This window comes from Talpa europaea, assembly GCF_964194135.1.
Source record: "Talpa europaea genome assembly, chromosome: 7".
NCBI classification, from domain to species: Eukaryota; Metazoa; Chordata; class Mammalia; order Eulipotyphla; family Talpidae; genus Talpa; species Talpa europaea.
The window spans coordinates 75,842,865-75,869,571 of record NC_140074.1 but is presented as its reverse complement, the minus strand read 5'-3'; the positions used below and the strand labels follow the sequence as shown (position 1 = coordinate 75,869,571).

At 42.0% G+C, this 26,707-nt stretch overlaps 1 protein-coding gene across 2 annotated transcripts in view; it reads left to right on the top strand.

The window, feature by feature from the left end:
- The window catches only part of PTCH1 (patched 1), a gene marked incomplete at both ends in the record, with an annotated part of 56,029 nt that overhangs the window by 10,717 nt on the left and 18,605 nt on the right, over positions 1-26,707 (top strand). The window contains 13 exons of one of the 2 annotated variants that reach the window (XM_084237182.1): positions 9,357-9,546; positions 12,116-12,185; positions 12,278-12,369; positions 13,702-13,900; positions 14,168-14,289; positions 15,067-15,214; positions 16,011-16,142; positions 16,549-16,704; positions 17,366-17,464; positions 17,919-18,044; positions 23,537-23,655; positions 24,239-24,641; positions 25,046-25,355. In XM_084237182.1, coding sequence (XP_084093308.1) covers positions 9,357-9,546; positions 12,116-12,185; positions 12,278-12,369; positions 13,702-13,900; positions 14,168-14,289; positions 15,067-15,214; positions 16,011-16,142; positions 16,549-16,704; positions 17,366-17,464; positions 17,919-18,044; positions 23,537-23,655; positions 24,239-24,641; positions 25,046-25,355 — 2,166 coding nt within the window. The remainder of the gene's footprint in view (positions 1-9,356; positions 9,547-12,115; positions 12,186-12,277; positions 12,370-13,701; positions 13,901-14,167; positions 14,290-15,066; positions 15,215-16,010; positions 16,143-16,548; positions 16,705-17,365; positions 17,465-17,918; positions 18,045-23,536; positions 23,656-24,238; positions 24,642-25,045; positions 25,356-26,707) is intronic. The other variant, XM_084237181.1, reaches the window with a different exon arrangement.

Sequence of the window (26,707 nt, the reverse complement as noted above, 5' to 3'; positions counted from 1 at the left end):
ACATCTGCCCCGGTATTTTGTAGCACTGTTGGGGTAACCCAAGATATGTTGCAAAATAACTAGCCCTCCAGTTTACCCTCAGTTACTAAATTTAAGTAAAGAACCTGTTAATGACGATGATTTAGAGGTGAAAAAGTAAAGTAGGTATTTTGGGCTGTCCTCCAGCAGATGTGTTGTACAGTGCTGACAGCAAATCAAGGAAGTCGGGCATTTTCTGTTCATCCAAATGACCTGATACCACGCAGTCCTTAAACTGACTCAGTTCAGGGTTTTAAAAATTAACCTGAAGGCATTTTGTGAGTTAGAAGGAAATGAGGTTTCAGCTTGAATTTGGGGAATTGTTAAAATAACCTGCCTCCGTATTCTTCCAATTTAAGAAATCCATTCTATGGAGTGATCTGATAAAATGGCTTAAAGAAACTGTGATGATAAAAACAGGAAATTTGAGATTAAGGGGAGTATAAGCTTCTTGATTCTTTCCTGCCCCGCCACTTTTTTTCTTCTTTCACTTGCTCCTTTACATGAGGAAATGAGAAAACCTCACAAAAATAGATGTAAACATCACACTTTGTCTTTAAACAGAGGCTTTTAAAGAGTGGAGATGACAAAAGGATTTTATGTGCTTACCCAAGAAATTGGTAAATTCCTCTTACCTGATTACCCCATCCCAATAATGTTCATACATTGTTGTAATAAAAAAAGATAATTATCATGCCATCATTTTAGTTCACACATGATCCAGAAAAAATAAATTGAACACATTTAATAACTTTTTTAATTGCAAACAAAGCTTGCAATTTGAGAGAATTGGGATTAGAGCTAAATATCTATTAACTGCTCTTTCTAGAGATTTGGGGATTGGGATGACCCTTTTTTTTCCCTGTTTTTTTTTTTTTTTTTTTTTTAAATAGGCTACAGTTTCACATGGCTCCCAAAAGAAATCTCTCTCCCTTTTTGTTTCCCACACCAATTGATTTATCATTTTGCTTGCAAGCAGATCCAGAATGTTAGGGCAAGAACACACTCACTTTTTTCTCGTAACTTTTTTGTTGCGGACCGAAACCAGTTGACTTGAATAAATTTTTCTGAGGCCTGAATGTAGCCAGCAACGTGGAAAAATCTTGCCATTCAGGACCGTCTGAATGTACATTTCAGCCACACAGTAAGCTGCATTGGTAGGCACTGGACTGCTAAATACAACCATTTTTCGCTGCAGCGAGTTAGACAGGTGATTAGCATAATTAGCACCGAGCAGCTATACATATGGTAATGCTGAGTGTGTAAATGCCAGCTGCGGTGTAAAATTTATGTCAGGGGTCGGCAGGGCTGTGCGAAAGTATTGTGTTCCAGCTGCAGGTCAGGGCCGCCAAAGCTTACCTCCTTTTCTCTTGTTGGTGAATACGCCAAACAGAAGAGAAAGACAGAAATATAACAGATACGGCTTTGATGGAACAGCCCAGTTTTGTGCAAGAGGGACTGTTCTGTAAAACACACACACACAAGTTCTTGAGTGCTTGAGTACACACTCCCTTGCAGAAACCCTATTACTTTTTCTGCAAGTTGTGTTTATTTCGGGCAGGGTCCCATGGGCAGGCAGGAAGGATGGTGTTTAGGTAGGTGAGGGAACCAAATCATTTCCTGGGAGAGCTTTCAGTGCCTGCATTTTTAAAAGGAATTAAGAGATGTTCTTCTCTTTCTCCTCAGCCTCTTGCCCAGCCCCATTCCCTCTGCTCCTCCTGCCCACATTGTTTCCCTCCACATCAAAGGTGGGGGGGGGATCTAGTGGAGGGGATTGTATTTATCTTTTAGAAGACTGGGATTTGACCTTCCTGGAGGTGTTAGCTTGTCTTAAACATGTCAGTTTCCAGCTCTTCCCAAACTGCATGACTGGTTTTAGCAAAAGACTAGACGTTTCTTTGTATTATTTTTCTGGGGCAGTTATCCTTATCATCTACCTACTGCCACTATCAGGCACAAATTCTTCATAGATCAGAAAAGACTCAGTAGGTTTCCTGTTTGAAAGGAAAGTCCTGAATGGCTCATGCCCATGAAAATGCACCATGGGCAATTTATTGCTATAACGAGTTCACATGTTTTGTGCTCAGAGCATTTTTTTCTGCCCGTTGGCCCCTGTTTTGGTTGGTGGCTATAAGAAGTGGTGGTGACAGAATATAGTTCACAACATGCTGACCTGGTGATGAAACTTCCTCATGGTGCCAGGGGGTCCTTATGCATTAGCCCCTAATCCAGCTAATCCTGATGGCCACAAAATCCTGAAAGTAGCCCCCAGTGAGGTGTCTCCCCATACAGATCCAGAGGGAAGCATCTGTGCAGGGGAGCAATGGGGCCAGCGTGGTGGTGTTCCATGGGAGCTGGGAAGCTGCTTGCAAAAGTGGGGAATCAAACTGTCTTCTCCCTCCTTTGTTCCCATTGGAGGCCCTGCCAAATAATGGTGAGAAGACTTCTGAGACAGGGAAGGTGATGTCAGCCACACAGAAGCTGGGGAGAAGGGAGCCTAAGTGCTGTGAGAAGGTGCTACCTGCAAGCACTGGGGTTTTGTTGTCTTTGGGCTGTTTCTGTTCATGGTTTTGAATGAAAACTTTAGGAGACCTTAGCTCAGAACTTAGAACTTGGTTAACAGTGCACACTGTCTTGGATGCCTGGGTGCTGCCCCTTATGGACCCTCCGGTGCTCACTTACCTGCAGAAAGACAGGGCTTGGGTTTGCATCTACTTGCTGTGGCACTTGGGCATTCAGATAAAATTATGGGAGGTCCCAGAACAGTACACAGGTGGGGAAGGATGCAGTTGGAGATGCAGGCAGCCAGGGACATCCTTGGGTCTGTGTACTAGGATTTCATTTGACCTGTCTTCAGTGAGGTGGCCTGCAGCTCTCACTTGCCACGGCCACAAGTGACCAGAGAAGACTGGGCCTCCCAACAGATGCAGGGTCATCTTGGGGGCTGGTGGCTCCATAGGAAATACCAGGTGGGGGGAGCTGAGCAGACAGCAGGTCCAGTGTGGGCAGAGCACTGGACTGACCTGATCGTGCCCGACAGGGCGAGCCGGCAGCTTCACGGAGAGCCATTCAGAGGAAGCAGCCCAGGCAGTAACAGATGGCACCGCCAACAGCTGGTGTGGGGGCTCATGGCAGGCGCATACTTGCAGCCTACTACTTCTCCTGCACCCCACACCCTCCCCGGGGAGGAGCCGGGATGTGTCCTGCTCTTGCCTGTTTTTGTGGTTTTCATCTCACTGGGTTCACTTCATAAAGGCAAATTCTCTTTGAGGTATCTGATTCTAGCATTTTCCCATGGCAACACCCAAGGGCACAATCACACAAGGAGAAAAACAGCCCAGAAGCTCAAGCAGCAGTTGGCTAGTCATGAATAAAAGAGATGGGTGGAAGAGTGGTGAAAACTCACAGCCCATGAGTTTTAAGCCAATTGCCCAAATTACTGAATCTTCATTTTTTTCAATTTGGAAAATGAGACAGTGCTGATAATTTTGCAGTTGTACTCTTAGATATTTGTACTTTGTTTTTCTTGACCTTCACAATAACTAATCGCAGCATTGAAAGAATGATCTGAAGCAACTAAAGAGGGGGGTCTCTCTCAAGGCTGTTAGATAATTCATGGGATTAATCAAATGCAAATGTTACGCTTGCATATACACACACTCCATTTTCCTAATTGGACTCTGAGTGGGTACTTTTCAGACTGAAAAGGTCATTTGTTTTGACTGATTGACTTTTGTAGCCTTTGGGGAGAATTAATATTTTATACAGATGACTGCCTGTTCCCAAGGCTCTGTATTGAGACTGCTCATTCATTTATTCATCTGACAACACTGAGTGTGTGCTCTGCGCCTGGTGTGCCAAGGTGAGTGGGCAGCAGGCAGTGCCTCCCTGAAAGGACTTGGAATTTATTTGCAAAAAACGTTGGTTGCCTCTTAGATTATCTTTATGTGGATCACAATAAGCTTTTGCTAAAAGCTTTTTGCATGAATGCCACAGGCGTTTATTAAGCTCTGTGTGAAAGTCTGTGCTGAAGACCCATAGCACAGGAGAGCATCACCAGGGCATGGACTGGCTTTCATCTCCCATGGTCTGGAGCAGCAGGCCCCAGGTGGAATGGCTTCCAGCCTCTGCTGGCCCTTCTTCACCTTGGGAAACAAATCACCCTCAGTTTAATTTGGAAAGGAAAGAACCAGCAGAGCTTAAGAATGTCTCCAGAGGTGGTGCTTTTTACACCAACACCCACCCCTCTCTCACCCTTTGCCCTTCCAAATAATTGGTTTTCTTTTCTTTTTTTCTTTTTTTTTTTTTTTAAGATTTATTTACTTATTTATACAAGCACTGGGTACAGTCAGAAGCACGGGAGGGTGAGAGAATTCACCAGAGCCAGAGCGGGGAACAGAACAGGCAGACTGACGAAACACACTGCTGAGGGGAGCAGCGGGCGGCAGAGGAGGTCTGCGCGCCATGCGGGACCCTCCTCCAGTGGCCGGGGAGCAGCTGGGGGATAGAACCAGCGCCACAGAGGCTGCGGGCAGCTTCGCAACCCAGCGCTCAACTGCTGCACCACCGGGGAGGCCCCCCCCCAAATAATTGGTTTAAGCCTCAGATTTCTAGAGAACAAGATGGCAGAATTTTCAGGTAATGAAAGAAAATTTTGCTAGCCTCTTCTGTCCACCCCCATTAATGTGCGGGCCCCTCTGGGGAACAGAAAGCAAACACCCTGTGGAAAAACTGCATCTCCTCAGTAGTGGGAAAATATCTAGGAGGCAGTTTTGTCCTTGAAATAAAAATACCAAGTATTTGTCCCATATAATACTTTTCATGCATTCTAATAACTCTCACAGTGAGCATAGTAGAGCCTGATTGGTTGAATTTCGTGCTCCTCCAAATATATCTGTGTTGGTCGTCAGAAGCCCTGAGTCTCCAAGGGTAATAGTGCTCAGGGCGGAAGGGTCAGCTCTACCTCCTGTCTGCTGGGGTGACCTTTGGCAAGTCACCCAAACTCTGCAGCTCCCTCTCCTGTTCTGTGAGGGAAGGGTGATACCTGCCCTACAGTGAATGAATAAATGAGTAGGCATCCGCTCAACTTCTGATTAAGGATTTGGGAGATTTCACATACGTTGTCAGACCTTTGATTGTCCTCTGAGGTTACTGGTAGCTTTTTTATTTCATTTTATATTTGAAGGCTCAGCTATAGTGAGTACTTGTCCCAAATCTCAGTGCCATAGTTCCATTGCTGGGCCTCGCATCCATGCCTTTAGATCCTCATCCTCATTACTTGACCTTTCTAGCTTGCCCCAATTTGATGGAGTATGTGTGGCATTGAAAAAGATTTATAAATAAGTAACTTCCAAGTGTGAAAGTCCTTTGCAAATGGAAAGCACCACACAAGTATAAGAGGTTATTCTGTATCTCGGTATCCTAGGATAAAATTTTTTTTTTAAGTTTCTTTCAAAGAGGTTGCCTGTTAGGTTGTTAAAGTTGTTGCATTTGGAAGAAGGGAAAGAAAAAAAGAGGACTTCAGTATATGGTTGAGAAGCATGTTACTTTTGCATTGAGCTTGTTTTTAATTAAAATCCCTACAAACTAGCTTTCATATTAATTTTTCTCTTTTTGTCACCTGGAAGTCTTTAGCTTTTGTTCATTGCATAAAAATTAAGAAACAGACAAATTATCCAAAAGGGAAGCAGGTAAATATTATCCATAAACCACATCACATAGTAGTAACAGCTGTTCACAGGTGACTGTCAGTATATGTAAATACAAACATTTACATTACAAATACTGGATCTTATGATTCATTTTAGTAGTCAAAAAATACTGTGCAGTATTTCATGAACATTATATTAATTTTTTAAAAATAAGAAGGGACTTTGACCTTCAAAACAGGAAAGAGAGAGAAAGCCACCCATCCTCCCCTGAGTGCCCCCTGCCCCTGTACTTTCAATCATTTGAAATAGGCTGTGGGCTTCCTGAGAGCAGTGCTCTCAGGGTACATGGTAGGGAAACATGCAAGATAAGAACAGCTCAGGGCTGTCACTGAGCTGTGATTTAGGATTGGCATTTGCAGAGGTAGCAAAAGTTAGACCAGTTCATAAAATTGCTCTGTCCAGAGGGGTTTCTGTTTCTGGTAGCTTGTTCCAGAGTGCCTTGGCTAAACATTGACGTAAGAGCTTATGAATGCTGTGCAGTTTATGACACAGGTATACCTGAGAAGGAGCTAAGTCTACCATGCGACTGGTGAATGACATCATTGTGGTCTCACCAAGTTGGAGCTGCACTCCCATATACTCTCCCTGCAACAAGCCAAATGAGGGCTTTGCAGTTGCTGGTTCCCCTACCCAGAACACTGTTCCCCATACACTTTAAAGGCAGTGGAAATATGACTTCTCTTCTCATCCCATTTGGAGTGGTCCCCCCACTCACTACCCAAGAATACACATGGCTTCACCATCTTAATTATTTCTGTGCCACTTGTCATGCCAGGAGATTCTTCTGTTGGTTTGCTTTCTTTCTGGCAAAGCCTCCGACGAAGAGAACATATCTTTCCCATCCGCTATAGCACCCCACTGCTTAGTAAGGAGTATACATCCCCAAATTCTTGTTGGCTGAATTAATCATGTTGTGATTCTTTGTCAGCTTAACTTTTTAAATTACTGAAATGTTTTGCAAAAAAAAAAAATGCATATTTGGTTAAATATAAAATGAAATTTTAGGTAAAAATTGGCCATATAATATGTAAAGGTAAATTGGATTTAATAATACTCAAAAGTAGGGTACATCATTAAGTGGTTGAGCAAACTTCAGAATTCCTTTACATTCTGGTTGATTTGTTCCACCTATATGGTAGTCTTGGTTAAAACTGGTCATATTAGCAAAATATTCATATTATCACTAGAGCTAGGAGGTGGATGGGCAAATGACTTTTCATTTCAGAGAATGACAAATAATAAATACCTTTATTAAAACATAGGTGTTAATTTAAATATACATCTCAAGACATTTAAAAAGATGAGGTTGTGGAGTTGCATTTCACATCTTACAGGCAATGGCATAATCTCTAAAAATCCCTGTGATAAAATTTTTTCCATTATGAGGCTGGTCAGAATAGTGTGGTCAGAATTATTAGTGGCATGAATTTTGTAATTGATTTTTATTTTGCTTGCAAGCCTTTCTTGCTGGTTACTGGCAATTCTTTGCTCAGATGAGAGCGGGGCACACGTCTGTGGCCTTTAACCTCTTGCTTTTAATTTACCTGAAATTCTAAGCTTCAATAATGGTTAAGGAAATGCAGCGTTGTAAGTAGAAAGGGAAATCGCATGGTGTGCACATACTTGAGGAGACAGGTAGAAATAGAAATGATTTATAGGCTTGAGGTATTGATGTTATATAGTAAGCCCAATAGAAGCAAGGGGCTGACCTTCCCCCTCCCAACCCTCCATTCCCCAAGAAAAAAGATTATTTGGAACTTCTGGGTGTTCAGCTACTGTAGCTTTTCAGAAGAAAACTCCAGGCTAATAATTAGGGTTCTTGATTTTTTTCTTTTAGCTTCAAATAGCTTTTCTATCTCTAGAGAATGTGAATTGAGTCTAATTCAATAGTTAATTGGTTGAAATAATGCATTGTGATTCCTGTCCAGAGAAGCCAGACCCTGCCTGCAGGCAGCTTGGGTACAACTTCTGGAAAAGGCTGGTGGCACTGGGTAAATTTATCCTCTGTGGCCAGTTGTTTCTTGTTATTTTCTTGTGGTCTTTCTTTAACTTCAATTGTTTGCAACAGCCTCAACAAGTCTCCAGGGCATTTGTCAGAATTTTCTGGGAGTCTTAATACTTTGTAACCAACTAATAAATTGCTTTCTCCCCATCTCCTTCCCTCCCTCTTCTTTTTTCCCTCCTTCCCTGTCTTCGCATCCTCCCCTCCCCTCCAGCTGTCACACACTGAGTGCTTCAGCCTCACCTCACAGAGTGGTCTTGGCCATCTGTGTGAACCTGCCAGCCTGTGAATCTGGACTGGTTTTGCTAATGAGGGCATTATTTGCTTGTTATCCTGCCCCCTTGTTTATAAAATATGCCAAGAGAACTAAACAGTCTGCCGCTCCCAGTTCTTATTTACTTGACCAAACCAAATGTTTATGTCCTTGAATACTAAGCTTGAAGCACAAGGATTCCTACCCATGGGAAAGCCACAGTGATCACTGAAGGCGCTTCCTAAACTAGAGCCGAATGCCACTTTTTCAGCAAATATTCAACTTATCAGTGACTTTAAGAACTGTTCAGACTCACTTGCTCCATCTTAAGTGTGTGTGGGGAAGAAGGGTTAGGATTCTCTTTCAGTTTGCTGCCTCCTTCCCACCTTTGACCTTACTGGATCAAAGCCCTGTCTCCAGTGCTGTCCTCTCACTGTTCCCATGCACACACCTGCACAGGTGAGAAATGAAACTCCCTTTCCACAGACACCACAGCCAGGTGCAACATCCTGGGCTTGACTGGATCTAAAAATCATAATTACAATACAGCCTTGGACTTGAGGAAGTAGACACAAACAAAACCCAAAAAACAGTTGCAGTGACAGCAGCTTATGCCTTGGCCTTCTGGCTTAGAGAGAGCAGGGTTAGGGCTGGGGTGGATTCAGGATCACCTGGGGGAGCTTCCAGACCACAGGCCACCTGCCCTGGGCCACTCAGAACCTTTCAACTGTCGATTTGGCTGCTGAGCAGGTGGGTCTTTTGGAGGCAGGTCTAGGACTACCCATGAAGGCCCTGGCTGATGCCTTGGGTACATCTCAGTGGGATTTCCCAGAGCATCTCATATGATTCATGTTCTTTATCTACTGGCAAGTTTTATGCTGAGCACACATGTACTACCTCTTCTTGTTTCTTTTTCAACAAAGAGAAACATTTCCTTACTGCTTTTGCCAGATTATTTAGAAGAAGAGTGTAAATTGAAGTTATTTATCTTGAAATGTGTTGCAGGGCACTGTTTATGGAAGTGGAGAAAACTGTAATAGGGAACTTGGTCTTGTCTGAGGGAAAAGGTGTCTCAGGTTTTCCTCCCCCTATTCCACCTGGTGTCTTAATTGGAAGGTGCACGGAGTGCTTTCCATTGGGAGTGCCACGCTCCTGTGTTGGGTAGGACATTCCTGCGTGGGTTTAGTGAGTGTGTTGTATGCTCATTATTGGTCAAGTTAATGTTGCCAGTAATAATAAAGTGAAGTTACTCAAACATCAGGCATTCATTTTTATGACCATTTATTGTATTTCCTGCATGTCTTAGTGAGATAACAGAACATTAACTTGTGGGGATTTTGCTATTCTAATTGAAACCTGTACTGTTGGTCAGTTGGTGGACGAGTAAGTCGTGAATTAAATTATACTCGCCAGAAGATTGGAGAAGAGGCAATGTTCAATCCTCAACTCATGATTCAGACCCCTAAAGAAGAAGGCGCCAATGTCCTTACCACAGAAGCACTCCGACAACACCTGGACTCGGCGCTGCAGGCCAGCCGGGTCCATGTATATATGTATAACAGGTAAGCAGTGGGAAGAGGCTGCTGCTTTGCTTTAGTAAATGAGGTTGACTTGGAAGTAATATCTGGAGTGACAAGTTTTTAGAAATAATTTTCTAATGAAATGCTCTTTTAAATCTTGATTCAGTTTCTAGAGTTTGGAAACCAATCTCATACATTCTTTTGTAATATTTTATTCAGTCAGTACCTGGGCTTTATGCCCAAATGAGGAGGATCCTTCAGGCATTGCTTGAGTGGCTATATACCCTTTCTGAAGATGTTTCATTGCTTAAGGTCATTTTGGAACAGTTATATTTTGAATTGCCTTTAGTAAACTTACAACCCATGGAAAAGGCAAAAAAGAAAAGTTGCTTCATGTTACTCTAGATTCACTACAGGTATTAACAGTTGATATACGTCACAAAGGAACAAACAAGGCGCTGGTAGTGGGAGGGATTTGAACAAATATAGTGAATTCCTGCCAACAGGTAGGTGAAATAAAGTGGATTCACACACACCTTTACACAGTCTTTATAAAATATTCCCCTTTAGCTAATGTACCAATTCTGTGGGTATGGTAAAAGCCTAGGAGGAGTTCTGCTACAAAACTTAAGTCTTTTTTCTTGTCTGTTTAAATTGGTTACATTTTTCAGGGCCGAAACCTGGTCTTATATACTGAATGCCAACATTAGTTCAGGGCAAGCACTCAGGGTGTTTGTTGATTGACTAGCTGCCTGGATTGATGGATTTAAAGTGGATCTTCTCCCTGAACTGTTGAGATGGCTCTCATTAAGCTCCATTTCCAGGGTACCACTAAATTGTCATTTACCTCAGACCATCCCACCCCCTCGGCTTTCAAACACCTCTACTGAGTAGTTCATGTGTTGATTTATTCTTTATAGGGGAAGGTAGTGGCCACAGGACTCAAGACTCTTACCTATTCATGCTATAACCTTAGCTCTTCTTGGACATAACTGGATTAGCTCTCAAACTGTCTAGCTTGAGACAGATGCCAAGGGACCAGCATGGCCTGGGACAAGTGAACATATCTTTAACATAATCTTGTTTCCTCATCTGTAAACTAGATTTATGATCATTTGTGCTCTCTTATCCTCAAGAGATTAACAGAACAAAATCAGATACATGTATGGAAGGGCTCTGGAAAGTTGTAAGGAGATATATTCTAGCACCTTTGTCAGGCCAGAGCATAGTTCCATGCTGTAGGGGAAGCAGCTACCCAGTACAGTTTTGCAAAATTTACAAGAGAAGGTCCTATAAAGAAGATGGAAATGGGTTTTCCTGGGCCACTCTAATCATTTTTACATTCTTAAGATAACAGGACCCCTCATGTGAGGGAGCTTGTCACTTACACACTTAGGGAAAAGATGTGAGGGTCTGTACAGTGAAATTATACTCTTGAACTAAGGTGCAACCAGAGAATTTTTACCCATTGGATTAAACTTTAAAAACACTTACTTCAACCCCATTTCATTTTTTAGGTGAGAAAACTGGCAATTAGATATTAATTAGAGCATATATATAAGTTAATACAGTGTTTCAATAATAACTGCCAGGTTTCATACCTCATAACCTTTGCTATAGCTTCAAGTCCAATGGCTTTTGTAATGCACAACCATGCCCTTCACAAGCAAGCATAAATAAGAGTGAATTGATCAAATAATATAAATGAGAACCTACTTATACTAGAGAGTCTGTATGAATACAATATCAAATTAAAATATATGCATAGATGGAGGTGGGTGGACTATGGAGAGTGGGAAGGATGAGTGAGTAGAAGGATGGGTGGATGGATGGGTGGGTGGGTGGGTAGGTGGATGAGTGAGTTGGAAAGTGAAGTTTTTTCTTTTTCTTTTTTCTTTTGGATTTTCCATTTCCACCCTTTCTAATTTTTTTTCTTTTTCTAAGTTAGACTCTCTCCACAGTATATTCAGAAAGGCAAGTCATAGACATTTGTCTGTGTCTCATAGAGATAATAGAACTCTTTAATAACAGATGATAGATAATACAGTTAATTAGAGATAGTACATTTAGTATTTCTAGAGGACACAACTTGACTAGAAGACTGTGAAGTGGGAACTCAGTCTACTTGGCAGTGTTATTTACAGCAGGAAATTTCATTGTGAACACTACCTGTTAATAAGGGTATTATTAGCCAATAACAATTTTTCCCACCTTACTATATGTTAATACATTATAAACCTTACTAATTTTGTCCTCACTTGCTTTGAATTTCTGATAATTCAACTCTAAATTATCTGCTCAGAAGTTTGTTAATGTATGTAGAAAGGCAGATTAATAGTGTAAACAAGATTATTGGGAGAACTCTTAAGAAAACAAGACTTTTCAAGCACTTTAGTAGCATTCATTTACATAAACACCCCACATGTTAATTGCAATCCAGTATTATCTATTCATTAAAGCAAGCTTGTAGGGTCTCTACTTGGCAAAAACTTTACTCCTTTTGACAGGTACTTAAGAGTGATTGAAATTGCAATTCTTCCTATATGTTCTATGATTTTGCACTGAATTTATAACAATGAGGAATTTTTGCCTCTGCTCTTTATTTTAATAGGCAGTGGAAATTGGAACATTTGTGTTACAAATCTGGAGAACTTATCACAGAGACAGGCTACATGGATCAGGTATGTTTTCCTTTTGTTTGCAAAAAAATAACAAACCACCCTGTTGGTATGTGGTAACCTAAAGTGTGACATATTCTTTTTTACTTTGACAGATAATAGAATATCTTTACCCTTGTTTAATTATTACACCTTTGGACTGCTTCTGGGAGGGGGCGAAGTTACAATCTGGGACAGCATATCTACTGTAAGTGTTTTCTGATGTCTGTGATTTCTAAGCTCTAGAATGTTTCTGATGCTGCCTAATCATTGCTTGTTCCATTTTAGTTCTGAGTAAGGAATAAAAACATTGAGATTTCATGTGCATTTCTTAAAGTGAATAGTTGGGGGAAAGGGGGCTTCAGCAGAATGTTTTTCCACTTTGCAAAAAAAGTTCTGTAGGCATCATTAAGTTTCATTCACTTTTACCAGCCTATTTATATGCAAATATAATGCAAATTATTTCAGAGTATGTGTGATTTTTAACTCTTTAAAACATGCACAAATTTGCAGACCAGGTCCTTTTGTAGGTTTAGCTTATTTTTTACGGAAAAAATTTATTAGTAGGTGCATGTCAGCACTAAATATCTTGAGTTAAAGTTCAAGATCTTCTTATGAAGTAAAATGCTAACCTTTCTTTGGATCACATTAAAGACATTTAAGGGGGAAAGCCGATATCTTTCAAGGCCTTGGTAGGGGGTGCAGCACAGTTTAGCAGTTGGATATTATATACACCGCATCATTTAAAGAATAATTGTTAATCACTGTAGACATTTTCAGTTAATTATGCAAGAATGAATGGTTGGGTTATTGTTTCTGTCCTAGCTTGCATGTATCTGCAAAAGCAATTTGCAGTGGCCATACCCTGACCTTCAGTGTACAGTTTTAGATGGGAAATAAGGGGTTTTGTGTTTTCTGGTTGGGAGATTCTGAATAATGACTTCAGCCTGGTTAGGCAGCTACAGTGTGGTTTGAACCACATAACAGGCAGCCAAAAGCCTTTCTGGTCTGTCAACAGCACAAATTCAAAAGTGAGTGTGGGGGAAGTGGCCTTGATGGCGGTGATGGCAGAGGCAGCAGGGGGCTGGTGGGGTTGACTGCCAGTCTGTCAGAGAGAGCTCATAAGTATGGGATTATTAAAGGTAATGGAGATAAAATATTTTGATTGATGACATTTACAAAGTATTTATTAGGCTGGCAAATGCTAATTTGACATTGCGATTCCTTCTCTTCCCCCCCACCCCATTTGGACTTCCGTATTCTGCTTAGAAGCACCCATGGGCTAATTTTGGTTTTAGGTAATAAACATAGCATCAGGCACGTGAAGTCTTTGGCACTGTCATTAATTTATAAGCTCTGTGCTGCCCTGTTCACTCATGAGCTATTTTCTTGGTATAGTTTTGCATACATATGTGCCACAAAGGAGCATTTTTCATGCCAGGGCTGCAAACAGTCTCTTGTGACCTGGCTGCAGTCTTGGTATTCTGCTAAGGGCTTGGAAGCTTCTTTTTATTGTCTTACCTCCTAATTTCTTTCACAGAGGTAAGCCTCCTTTGCAGTGGACAAACTTTGACCCTTTGGAATTCCTAGAAGAGTTAAAGAAAATAAACTATCAGGTAGACAGCTGGGAGGAAATGCTGAATAAGGCTGAAGTTGGTCATGGTTACATGGACCGGCCCTGCCTCAATCCTGCTGATCCCGATTGCCCGTCTACAGCCCCCAATAAAAATGCAACCAAGGTGAGTACAGTTCTTGATGCTTCTCCAGAGGGCCAGAAGGAAGGCGGGATGTTTCTCCCCATTTTTAGGTATAGTCTTTTCATTTTTAAGATTTCAATATCCACAACTAAGTTTGTTTATAAGGCTAAATTTTCCTGTAAGATTTGCCATATGCCTCTCAGTTAGCCTTATTATTTATGTTCTTTTGGAAGCAAACAAGCCACTGTATTTTAATAAGGCATGTGACCTGCTTACTTATTCCTGTAATTCTGTGGCTTTTTATTTTAGCCTCTTGATATGGCCCTTGTTTTGAATGGTGGATGTCATGGATTATCCAGAAAGTATATGCACTGGCAAGAAGAATTGATTGTGGGTGGCACAGTCAAGAACAGCACTGGGAAACTTGTCAGGTAATCCAACACACAGGAAAATCCCAGCTGTCTATTTTTTCTCCTTTCCTGAGCAATCACTCTCCTTTCCCACATCTGCAAGTATATTTCCATTAATACTGAGCTGTTAGCCTAGCTCACTGTCTGGTGTAATAGAGTATTGGGAAATATTAGCAGGTCAGACAGCTTGAGAAAGCTCTTGTGGGGAATTTTTCAAGAGTAGGTTGTTTTCCTTAGCAAGCTAGTGACTGTAGGGTTTGAGACCTACCCATTATGTAGAAACCAGGGCAAAGGTAAAGTTGGCAAAAAACATTAGTTATAACATATGGAGTTAAGTAATGTGCCCTAAACCCTGTTCCAGACTGTTCAAGACCAGCAACTGGCCAATAAACCCAGATTCTCCCCCATGCTCTGTGCACTCTGTTATGTCAGGAGTCAGGCTCTCAGGCTGCGGTTTCTCCCTTGGGCCTTCACACAAGCCAGTGTGCATGGCTGAGCCCAGCGTATCTGCTCAAGCTATCTGTGCCTCTACCCTTCCTGTTTTGTTGACTAGAAATTGAGAAAGGAAATTGCTTATTAATTTAATTTGGGAGTATATCTGTTAAAGGTCTGTAAGATTACACCTTTAATATGGTATATCAGTCTACTAAATAAAATAGCCATCTAAGTCCCCTTTTAATGGAAACATGCTCATGTAGAAGGATAGAATGGCTGTGAGTGAGTTGGGGGCTTGAGGCAGTGAGAGCTGCTTCCTGGGGGTGCTTATGTTGTTTTTCCTACCCCATCAACCCTGCACAGCGCCCATGCCTTGCAGACCATGTTTCAGTTAATGACACCCAAGCAAATGTATGAACATTTCAAGGGATATGACTATGTCTCTCACATCAACTGGAATGAGGACAAGGCAGCGGCCATCCTGGAAGCTTGGCAGAGGACATATGTGGAGGTAAATCATCACCTATCTGACTCCTACCATGGAATCTGGGTACAAATTCCTTACTAAATACTGCCTTCTAATGACTTCTTAAAACTTTCTTTCATTAGAATTTACTTTCAAAACAGATCATTCACTCTGGGGTGAGACTTTTTTCTCTCTCCTTGGTATTGAAAGTCTTAAATAATGTCATTCAACTGGGATGCCCTGAAATATTTTGAGTAGCCAGTTTTGAACACCATAACCGTGTTTTGAAAAACACTTGGTTAGCGAGAAAAGGTGTCTGGAAAACATTAGCAAGGCATGGAATCTGTTCACAGCTGCAGTCCCCTTAGTTAGGTCATGTGACAGGAGCTGGCCTTTGTTTCCCAAGGAGTGACCTCCACTGAGCTGCATGTGACCTTTTAAAAGTGGCCAGCAAATGAAGGGGGAGAAGTGCCCGTAAGGGGGAATTGTTTTGGATTAAGGGGAAGCCGATGGACTGGAAATCAGTTGTAGAGTTATGGGGAGGAGAACAGTGGCCTCAGATGTAGTGTAAATAAAGAACTTGGAGTGAATGTCAATTACACCAGCTCCCCAACACACCAGATTTGTTCTTATTTAGCTGTAGCCTTCATTGTCCTAGGCCCAGGCTTGTTTGTTTACTGTTAGTCCAAGTTTAGCACCCCCGCCCCAGTCATGTAGGATTCTTTTTAACATGTCACCCAAGTGGAGCTTGGGTGAAAGCATGTTTCACTGAGTCTGTGCTATTCAAGGTCATTGAAACTTTAATTCCATTGGGGACTTTATCATTATGTTGTGACTGCAGGTGGTTCATCAAAGTGTTGCCCAGAATTCTACTCAGAAGGTGCTCTCCTTTACCACGACGACCCTGGACGACATCCTGAAGTCCTTCTCTGATGTCAGCGTCATTCGAGTGGCCAGCGGCTACCTACTCATGGTAATGATTCCTTTGCTTCTGGGGGAGGGCATCATTTTGTTTTACTTTTTATTTTGTACCTTTCCATGACCGCTCCTGCTTTTTAACTGCTCTTAACACCCACGTGCATCTGAGACAGCGGGAGCTCAGCTTCATAACGGGTCACAGAGTGGTTGTGTAAAGCATTTCCCATTTGCAGTTTGCCCACCTTTGACTTTGTATCATTTGTGTGGTGTCCATAATAAAAATTTTTGTTGTTGGATATGGTAAGTTCTACCTTTTGATATGGGGTGATGGGTGGGGGAAAACATTAGAATCCTTACACATTCTAATGTTTGGCTTTTGTTTTATGTCCCCCCCCCCCTTTCTCCCTTCCTTGAATCCTTCATCCCCCAACCTCACCTTCCCCCCATTGTTCTGCTTGCAGCTTGCCTATGCCTGTTTAACCATGCTGCGCTGGGACTGCTCCAAGTCCCAGGGTGCCGTGGGGCTGGCTGGCGTCCTGTTGGTTGCACTGTCAGTGGCTGCAGGATTGGGCCTGTGCTCATTGATCGGGATTTCCTTTAACGCTGCAACAACTCAGGTACTAAAGGAGCTGTCCATCCACTGTGTGTTGACAGACACCCCTCCTGGGGCTCGGCCCAGCCAGCCTCCTATGTCCATGTCACCTAACGGGTCTACAAGCCTTTCACCAGGATGCCTCATTTCTCAGGAGAGTGCTGTGTCTAAATGGACCACTTGGCAGTGGGTAGAGGTCAGAACGGGCTTGTTGATCAGGAGAAATGTTCCCCTTACAGTGGAATTTAGGTCATTTGTTGGAGCAGCGGTTTTCTAACTTGAGTGGGCATTAGTGTTTCCTAGAGGGCTTCTTGGGCGCACCCCCAGAGTTTTAACTCAGTCTGGGCTGGAGATGGAGAATTTGAATTGTCACCTGTTCACAACAATGCTGGTCCAGGGGTCACATGCCATTACTTAGAAGAGTTAGATTCCTTCTCATTAAGTTAAAAAAAAAAAAAAGCAAAAACTATTTTATATGAAGCTTAGAGACATACAAGACCTACTGTGAGCTAAAACTGCTGGACTTTGGGGATTTAAATAGCAGATAAAATGAAATTCTTTACCATAAGTTAATGGAAATTCTCCTATGGGTATCTACTGGAGGTGCAGGTGGCTTGTTTTCTTGATGGGTTTAGAATGATCGGACCCTACATGTCTAATGCTGCTGTCCTTTGTTTGCATCATAGGTTTTGCCGTTTCTTGCTCTTGGTGTTGGTGTGGATGATGTTTTCCTTCTGGCACACGCATTTAGTGAAACAGGACAGAATAAAAGAATCCCTTTTGAGGTAATAGAAAAACAAAAGAAAAAAGCTTTGGGGACAACCAGAATCCCTTCTGTTCCTATTTGTCCTTTAATTTTCTCAGTCTGGTGTGGTAAATATTACAGTCTCAAGTCAGAGTATGCTGCGTAAGAGATAAGTTAGAAGACTCAAGACCTGTATTTCAAAGCACACACATGCTTCTCTGAGGTTTTTTGTCACTTTGTTCCTAACGGACCTCCCTTCCTTTTAAATCATTATAATTTTACTTAAACCATTATCTTGTAACTTTCTCCTTTAGATAGTTTAACCGTGAACAACACATGACTATGTAGAAAGCAGTGAAAACCCTTTCAGTGCCCATGTTATTGGGTAAGGCATTTCTCATGCCTTGACGTCAGCACTGTAAACCATTTTGCCCCACATTTGATTTGTCCGCACGATCTGTGCAGCTCTCAGCACTGTGATTTCTCATCCTCAGGACAGGACCGGGGAGTGCCTCAAGCGCACGGGAGCCAGTGTGGCCCTCACATCCATCAGCAACGTCACCGCCTTCTTTATGGCTGCGCTAATCCCCATCCCTGCTCTGCGGGCCTTCTCCCTTCAGGTGAGTGTCTGCAGCTGGGATCTGTGATGCTGAGCACTGCACCGACATGAGCTCCCATGTATGCTTTTCCCTGATGTTCAGGGTCTTCCTGCTGTGAAGCAAAGCAGTGTGCCAGCCTAGGGGCTCTCGTGGGTGAATGCCTTTTTCTTTCTTTTTTTTTTTAAGATTTATTTATTTTATACAAGAACTGGGGTACAGGCCAGATGCACGGGAGGGTGAGAGGATTCACTAGAGACAGCGGGGAACAGAACAGGCAGACCGATGAAATACACTGCTGAGGGGAGCAGCGGGCAAGACAGGAGAGGTCTGCCATGCCATGTGGGACCCTCGCTGGCCGGCCAGCTGGGATCACATCAGCGCTGCAGAGGCTGCAGACAGCTTCACAGCGAGGCGCTCAACCACCTGCTCAATCACCTGCACCTGCCCTGAATGCCTTTTTAAGCAGCGACCCTATGCTCCCTAGAATAACAAAGCTTTAGGATTCTTTCCTTCCTTTCAAGTCCTATAGCCTAGGTGCCTGTGGCGCAAGCATCCCCAAGATTTGATACCTCAATGAGCTGCCCTTTCCTTTGTAGTTAAACCAAAATGGTACTGGGACACTCCCTTTGAGACCGCAGAAGCCCCTGCTTCACGTAGTCAGGAGTCCTCTGGATGCATCCACATGCAACCTGTCTCTATGCGCACTCTCAGTTTCTGTGCCTACCACCCCTCCTGCTGTCCATCTCAGCCCAACACCTTCTCTCTTCACTTCCCTAGAGTAGCCCCTATATAAGGCAGTGGTATAGAGCAGACTCCCTAATTCTGCTGTGTAGCCCAAGGTGAGAGCTTAAACTTGTGTATTAGATGGCACTGTATGAGAATGCACTGGCCTTCCTCTGCCTGCAGGGTCTGGGGGTGTGGGCATCTTGGCCGGACCCCTGCCTGGCACCTCTGCATAGTTAGCCTTCTCAGTCTGTTCTGTTCTGTTCTGGTTTTCTTTTCCTTTCTGTCCGCTACTCCTCTGCCCAAGAAAACTCAAAATCCCTCTCCTTTTCTTATGCAAGGTAATTTGGCGCCCACATAGTTCTGCTCTCTCATTCCAAACCAAGACCTTTCACATCTAGAGGCTATCAAGATGCTTTTCCAAACACAGAGCCAGCTTCTGTGAATTACAAGAACAAGCATGCCACAGGAGGGCTGCAGGAGACTGCCATTGCTCTGCAGCTGAAACTGTGTCTTCCTAAATCCCAAATGCTTTAGGGTTTGATAACACAAAGATTTTATTGAAGCTTGTGAATTAAATGCAAGCTGAAGAGCTGTTTCCCAAGTAAGATTAAAGGAGCAGTGGTGTTCTCCTTTCTTCCCAGGTGATAGGTAATTCGTGACCAGGTTTTTAAAGGAGATGACCTTCAGTGTCACATTTTAAACTGTTGTGATATTCAGCTTATTCATACTGCTTTACTCTTTCTGATTACCAGCAGATTTTAAGGACCATGACCAAGAAGAAAATGACAGATATATTAGATTTATATTTTTGTCAACATGTTTAACTCTTTTTCAATTTTTGTATTTGAATTTCATTTCACTAATTACAAAGACCTAAGCAACTAATGATCCTACTGTGTTTGGGACACTAGACTTGTTTAATATTTACTGTAAGTTATAACATGAAAAAGATGTTGAACCAATTGATGTGGCTACCAGCTCCCAAAAGAAAAATACTGAATAAAGTTAAAGTTGAAACTAGGACTAAAACACAGGAAGAATAAAAATATATCTAACTGTTCACTAATATGAAAATAAGTAAAAGGTGCCTGCTCAACTATTGGCACAACTAAAGTGTCAGAATGCCTATCTGCACAGGGACACACCCATTCTGCCCTGTGATGTGCTACTCTTATTTCATAAGCTGCAGGTTCTGGTACATAGAAATTATTCTAGAGTCTTGACAGTGGGGTCCTGTCTCCCTTGTCTCGCCTTTCCTGCTTGCCTTTCTCTCTCTGTCTATCTGCTTGGCCTCACACGCCTCTTTTATTGTCCCTTTCTCTTATTCTCTCCTCTCCTCTCTCAGTACTACACTGATGATTCATCAAGGCATACTCTTCTTTAATGATATCCTTATGGTGTGGTGGTCTGAAAAGCTGCATGAGTTTTTCTTACGCTTCTTAGAAAATCCAGTGCACTAAGTTTTCCCAAGGTAAGCACCTTACTGAGATGCAATGAGTACTGTCGGTTTTGCATTTTATGTTCTAAGCCACTAGAGGATCACTTTAGATAATTACATCTGCAGCTACCAGGAGTCCTCGTTAATCAAAGAACAGCTTCCCATCACACTGGCTCATTCTCTGTCATAAAGGGGGGCGAGGGTGGTGGAATGAGATGAGAGAAAAAAGGAAAAGAGCACACAATGATTTTTGCAATAGCCATCAAGAATTTTATGCTGGTTCCCTTTTAAGTGTACTGACGTGTAACTGACCATTCTATAGCTTCCCTCTCCCTTCCCAACCGTTGAGGCTTTGGGTATTCATTTGTGTTCATATTTTCAGGATCCTACAGATTAAACATTAAAAGGGAGAGACAGATTCTATGCGCATTACCTTCAGATTTTTCCCTGTGGAACTTTTCCAGTTTTGTAGCCTTCCTACAATAAATGGAAATCTTCTCCCCCCTACCCCGGCAAAGAAACTGTCTTAGACCTCCTTGTCAATTTACATCCATCTGTCCAAATGCCACCTCTGTACCAGAAAGCAGTGGCACTGTCTGTAATTCTTTGGGAACCAATGCCCCACACTGCGGCTTTGCTGGTAACTGAATAGTGTTTGTTCTTCTATGAAAACTCCCAGAACAGAACACCTTATTGTTCCAGATGGTAAGAGAGTTTAGACTAGGGCCCCCTAGGCAAGGTCGGTTCATCTCTGCTCTCTGAAAGTGTCTCAGCACGGCCACCATACATGCTTTGCGAGGAATAGGACATTTTCTAGGCACAGTAATTAGAATTGATTGACAGTGCAGGGATACTTCTCCCTTACTGAGAAATCCTTGCTATTTGTTTTCACTATTTTGGTGCACTTTAGGGGATGTTAAGGTTCTGTTAGTTTCTTGTCAGAATGTTCTCCCTATATATATAAAATATACCATGTGATTGTACATTTAGATGGGATGCTGTTTTGGGGTTCTCCTGTCATCCCTTCTTTCCCATCACTAGTGTTAGCCCATTAAATTTCTCCAGTGGTAAGGTTGGTATCAGATACATGCCTCTATGGGATGTGGAAGGCTTCAGTGTCATTTTTGCCAGAAGACCTGGGCCACCACATGGCCTGTAGCTGCAGTCTCTGCCCTGGTCCAAGGAACTTTTATTCAAAGTGAGATAGGCCCAGAGTTTCTTGTCTGCATTCCATTTCGAAAACATGACTGTAATAGAAAGAAAGGCTGAAAGGATGCTACTCCTGGAATAAAGGTTTTCTGGAAAATCTCCTGTGGAATGAGATCGGTTTTTCCTGGTGTCTTTCTGCTCTGATTGGTCATAGTCCTTCTACCTGTGTCCCTATTCTCAGGAGCTGACCAGATCTAACAGGAATTCCCAGTCACAGCTGCGCTGGGGTCTTGGCATCCTCTATATTTGAGTGGATTTACTAGGTAGCCTCAGACAGGTGGCCTTACTCTGCTTCATAAGGTCTTTATTAGGTCACAGTGTCAATAGCAGTAATATCTATCCTGATTAATGAAGGAATGGAACAGATCATATAGTAACTACCTCATCTCCCATCATTTTTCCTTTCTCTTCTTCCCCCAGCAGAACTTTAAATCCAGTGGTATTGAGTGGCTTGCACTGGGTGTGTCCTCTAATACATTGCCTATTGAATTTCCTCCTGATTCTGCACCTTTCTCCTGATTCCTGTCTGCGTCCTTTTTTGTCTTTAACATTGCTCTGAGACCACCCTCTCCTCATCCCCAGTAACCCACACATGCACCCCCATACATGTACACATACTCATAGCCCCCTCATACATATACAACTCTACCGTATACAGTTCCTCCTATACATGCAACCACCCCCACCTGCAACATGCACGCGCACAAACATGCTCTCCCTCTGCTAAACTGCTCAGGAGCCCTGTGACTGCTTTTGTTCCATTTATGAGCCTGAATTGTAATTTGTTCATAGGTCTGGCTATGTCAGTCCTTGAGAGCAGGATTTTCTTTTATTTATCTTTGTAGCTCTGGTAACCCATACAGTATCCCCACTTTTTTAAAAGTATTTGTCTCTTAACTGAATCCTCAAGTCAAAAATAGTGATTTTGCTTATTAAAACAAGTCTACTTGAGGCAAGTTTTTAAAGTGCTTTAATATGTTAGAGTAGTAAGTCAGCATATTTTATATATTTTTGAATTGATAACAGTTTTCAAGGTAGACTAAGAAGGGAGAGCTTAGTGGCGAGATCTTGGTGGTTTTCAGTTTTGTAGTCTTGACAGGGCATTAGTTGTTGAAAGGCATTGCTCCAGAACTCAGACATGCTATTTCATCTCAAGCATAAACTCAAGATAACTATTAAAAGCCCTTTGCAAAGTTCTCTGATTCTGATAGGTGCCAGTTATAGTTCAGCTTTCTTGGTTATAGTCAGAGAAGGTTTTAGAACTAGGCAATTCTTTGAAAAAACTCTTAAGAGTTTATACTTTTTAAAATTTTTTCTGATGATTTCTTGGTTACTTAGCATTCCAGTTGCATTTTTTATTGTGTAGCTTCTTTCCCTGCCGTTCTGAACGGGGAGCCCTTTCAACTGTCCTCTGTTGACTTTCCCCTATTAACAGCCCAATTGTGTAATTTTTACTAGGTCAGCAGGAGATTTGCCAAAGCACTACAGAACCTAACCCCATGTTTATTCTAGGTTATAGAGTGACTTTTGAATCTGTACTTATTTATTCTGCATACTATAATCACACACAGGAATTTCTTTCTGCTTAACTTTCCTTGACCTTTTATGTTACTGTGCTGCGCACCCCATAGGTTCCTCCAGAGGCTATTTGGAATGTGCCTATTAAAAACCTCAGGGGACATGTTTGAAATTTTACTTCATGTTTTAAAGGTGACATTTTGATATACTTAGTCTACTTTTATATGTAATTTTCTAAGTGCAAGATCAGGGCTGCATGAACTCTTAGAAATGTTCTGAAAGGGAATGTTTCTTTTTGTTTTCGTTTAAAATATCTCAAATATGTTCGCTACTCTGTTTTTGTAGATTGTGTTTTATGAAATTGCTATTGAGATGCTAATTTAGTTCCTATGTTTATATCTTATGGGCTCATGGAATTATTAGATGGAAAGGATGAGAATGCAAGGCCTAGTCCAGTCAGAGGGACAGGAAGTAAAATGATGAGAAACACATCTATTTCAGGATTGAACTCTTCAGTAGGAAAGTAGGAGAGGTTGTTTAAAAGTATGTTCATTTTCAAAGCAATCCTTTGGCTGTCAGGATACATCTTGATGACTTCTACATTTTTTTTTTCTGCACCCAGGCCGCTGTAGTAGTGGTCTTCAATTTTGCTATGGTTCTGCTCATTTTTCCTGCAATTCTCAGCATGGATTTGTACCGACGTGAAGACAGGAGATTGGATATATTCTGCTGTTTCACCAGGTACATTTTCTGGCTGTTGTGCCTTTCATTCAGAGTGGAACTCTCGCCTGTGGGCTTAGAAGGGAATACAGTTAGCATGGTTTATCCCAGTGTGTTGGAGGGAGAGGAAATAACAGAGAATGTTTCCCTGGGGGGATGTCAGAATCACTGGGTTCCCCCCCCACCAAACTGAACATTCTCACTTCCCTGAGGTTCTGGTACATATGATCATTTTTTCTATCATGAACCAGCAATTCTGATGATAGGCAGTATGTCTTATATCTGTGATTAGGGAAGAACAAAAATTGAAAAATACCCACCTACAAAAAAATAGAGCCCTTTAGGTGTTGGTTTTTTGTTTGCTTGTTTTGCTCTTATGAATTATTCTTTAAGGGGTTCAAAGCATGTAACTTGATTCAGCCAAATTTAGGATCAACCATCTACTAGCCTCCTGTGACTTACTGTGTTTTAATTCAGGCATTTTTCATGGCACTTAAGATACAGTATTTCTCTCCTAAATCAGAGCTATGTAAAATGGATATGCTCAGTCACTATCAAAAATGAAGTTTCAATAAAACATTAAGGATGTGTTTCCCTCTTTCAGCCCCTGTGTCAGCAGGGTGATTCAGGTTGAACCTCAGGCCTACGCGGAGACTCAGGAGAATACCCGCTACAGCCCCCCACCTCCCTACAGCAGCCACAGCTTTGCCCACGAAACACAGATCACCATGCAGTCCACGGTGCAGCTGCGCACAGAGTACGACCCCCACACGCACGTGTACTACACCACTGCCGAGCCGCGCTCCGAGATCTCCGTGCAGCCTGTCTCCCTGCCCCAGGACACCCTTAGCTGCCAGAGCCCTGAGAGTACCAGCTCCACCCGGGACCTGCTCTCCCAGTTCTCAGATGCCAGCCTCCACTGTTTGGAACCCCCCTGCACCAAGTGGACCCTCTCATCTTTTGCAGAGAAACACTATGCTCCTTTCCTCTTAAAACCAAAAGCCAAGGTAATCTACCAATAGGAGACTCCTTCTAGTTCCAAAAAATGACATAACAGGCTCCTTTGGAATTCATCAGATGGCTTTTTCATGCATGATACCTTTCAGGTCTCTTCAGGAGTCCATCCATGAAGAGCAGGAAGCCATTTTCATGAGCTCATTTGTCTGTAGGAATGAAGGTCTATGTAGCATTTCTGTGAATTTAGATCAGCTCCTTACATTTTCAACATTTGATTTTTCATTAGCTTGTTTATGAAATGTAATTGCTGTGATTAAACATCTTTCCCGTTGAGAAATGACCCCTCGATGCTGTGTCAGACCAGTGTGGTGGTAAAAGTTAGGTGTAAACCAAATAACTTGTCTTTGTTGGTTCTGTTCCTCTGAATCTGATCTTTCCTCTTGTTCTGTTGCAGGTGGTCGTGATCTTCCTTTTCCTGGGCTTGCTGGGAGTCAGCCTGTACGGGACCACACGAGTGCGCGATGGGCTGGATCTTACAGACATTGTGCCTCGGGAGACCAGAGAATATGACTTTATTGCTGCACAGTTCAAATACTTTTCTTTCTACAACATGTATATAGTCACCCAGAAAGCAGACTACCCGAATATCCAGCACTTACTGTATGATCTCCATAAGAGTTTCAGTAATGTGAAGTATGTCATGTTGGAAGAAAATAAACAGCTTCCCAAAATGTGGCTGCACTACTTCAGAGACTGGCTGCAAGGTAAGATGCTGCGGGGCTTTTGTCCTTCCTAAGCAATCACCCTTTGGTCTTTGGTGTGTTTTCACTTCCGTAAGTTCCCTTGGTTTGTTTTATTAAAATGTTAGATTATAATGTAACATTGACATGTTTCTTGATTTCTAAGTGTTGATTCAAATTCTTACATATGCTATTTCTGGGGCAACCTCCCAAATCTGACTTTTACCTATAAAATGGTACATATAATTCAAGCAGGTTACTCAGGAACTTCTGTAGGAATTTATGAGTGCACATTAGGAAATAGGAAACTATGTCATAAAATGTGGGACTAGATACTGCCAGTGCTTTTTTGGGGGGCAGGGTACTTAGTTTGGTAACCAAGTGAAATCAGTTTTGATGGAATTTCTAGACTGACTCATTACTAAATTATAGCTTATTCTGCCAGTGGATTTTGTATCATCAGTGAATATAATTTAAAATTCCATAGTTTGACCCACCTTTTGAGTTGGCATATGAAGGAAACTTATAAATGCTTAATCACATCTCACAGTATTTCATGAATAATCAAATTCTGTTTTAAATACCTTACTTAGCTTCATGCCTTGCCCTTAGAAATATTTCTAAGAAATGGTAGTCAGCAGAAGAAAAAAACGGTCTAAATTTGCTTCAGACTGCTGCCTGAATATGAATGTTTTCAGTGATTTCAAGGACATCTGTTCATTTATTCTGTGTTGACACATGCAAAATGAAGTGGAGAATCAAGATAATTATCCACACAATTCAAGCAAAAATGCTTTTACTGAAATACCCAAATAATTATGCCCCCCAACACTTTTTGGCTTAAGTTATCCAATGATTGTCTTAATTTCCCACTTAATTAGGCTTGTTTAAACACAGATTTAAGTGCTTTTTTTGGTCTTAAGTCAATACACTTGAATATCAAGGTTATGCTGCCAGTTTCCCTGTGAGTTCGTATGAAATAGTAACAACTTGAGTTTGATTGAAAATTATTCCCTATCGTTTCTGGCCATGATTTGTGTTCCTAGAATTTTATTCATACATGTATGCCAGGTTGAAACTTTTTTTTAAGGAAGGTAAAGAAAGCAACATGACACTAATACTATTTTTTAACATGCTTGTGAGATCAGCTTGAATTTGTTCCAAGTCTGATTTTGTACAGTAGTTTGGGAAACAGTATTTTTTGGATAATGAGTCAAAAGAGGACCAGACAGTTGAGTTTCCCTTCTTTTCATTTTTTTCCCCATTGGCCAAAGACATGCAAATAACTTGCCACAAATGACAAAGAGATCTGCAGTGCCTGCCAGCATCTGAGCAAAGGAGGGTTATTGTAGAATCATTTCAGTGTCTTCAGCCAT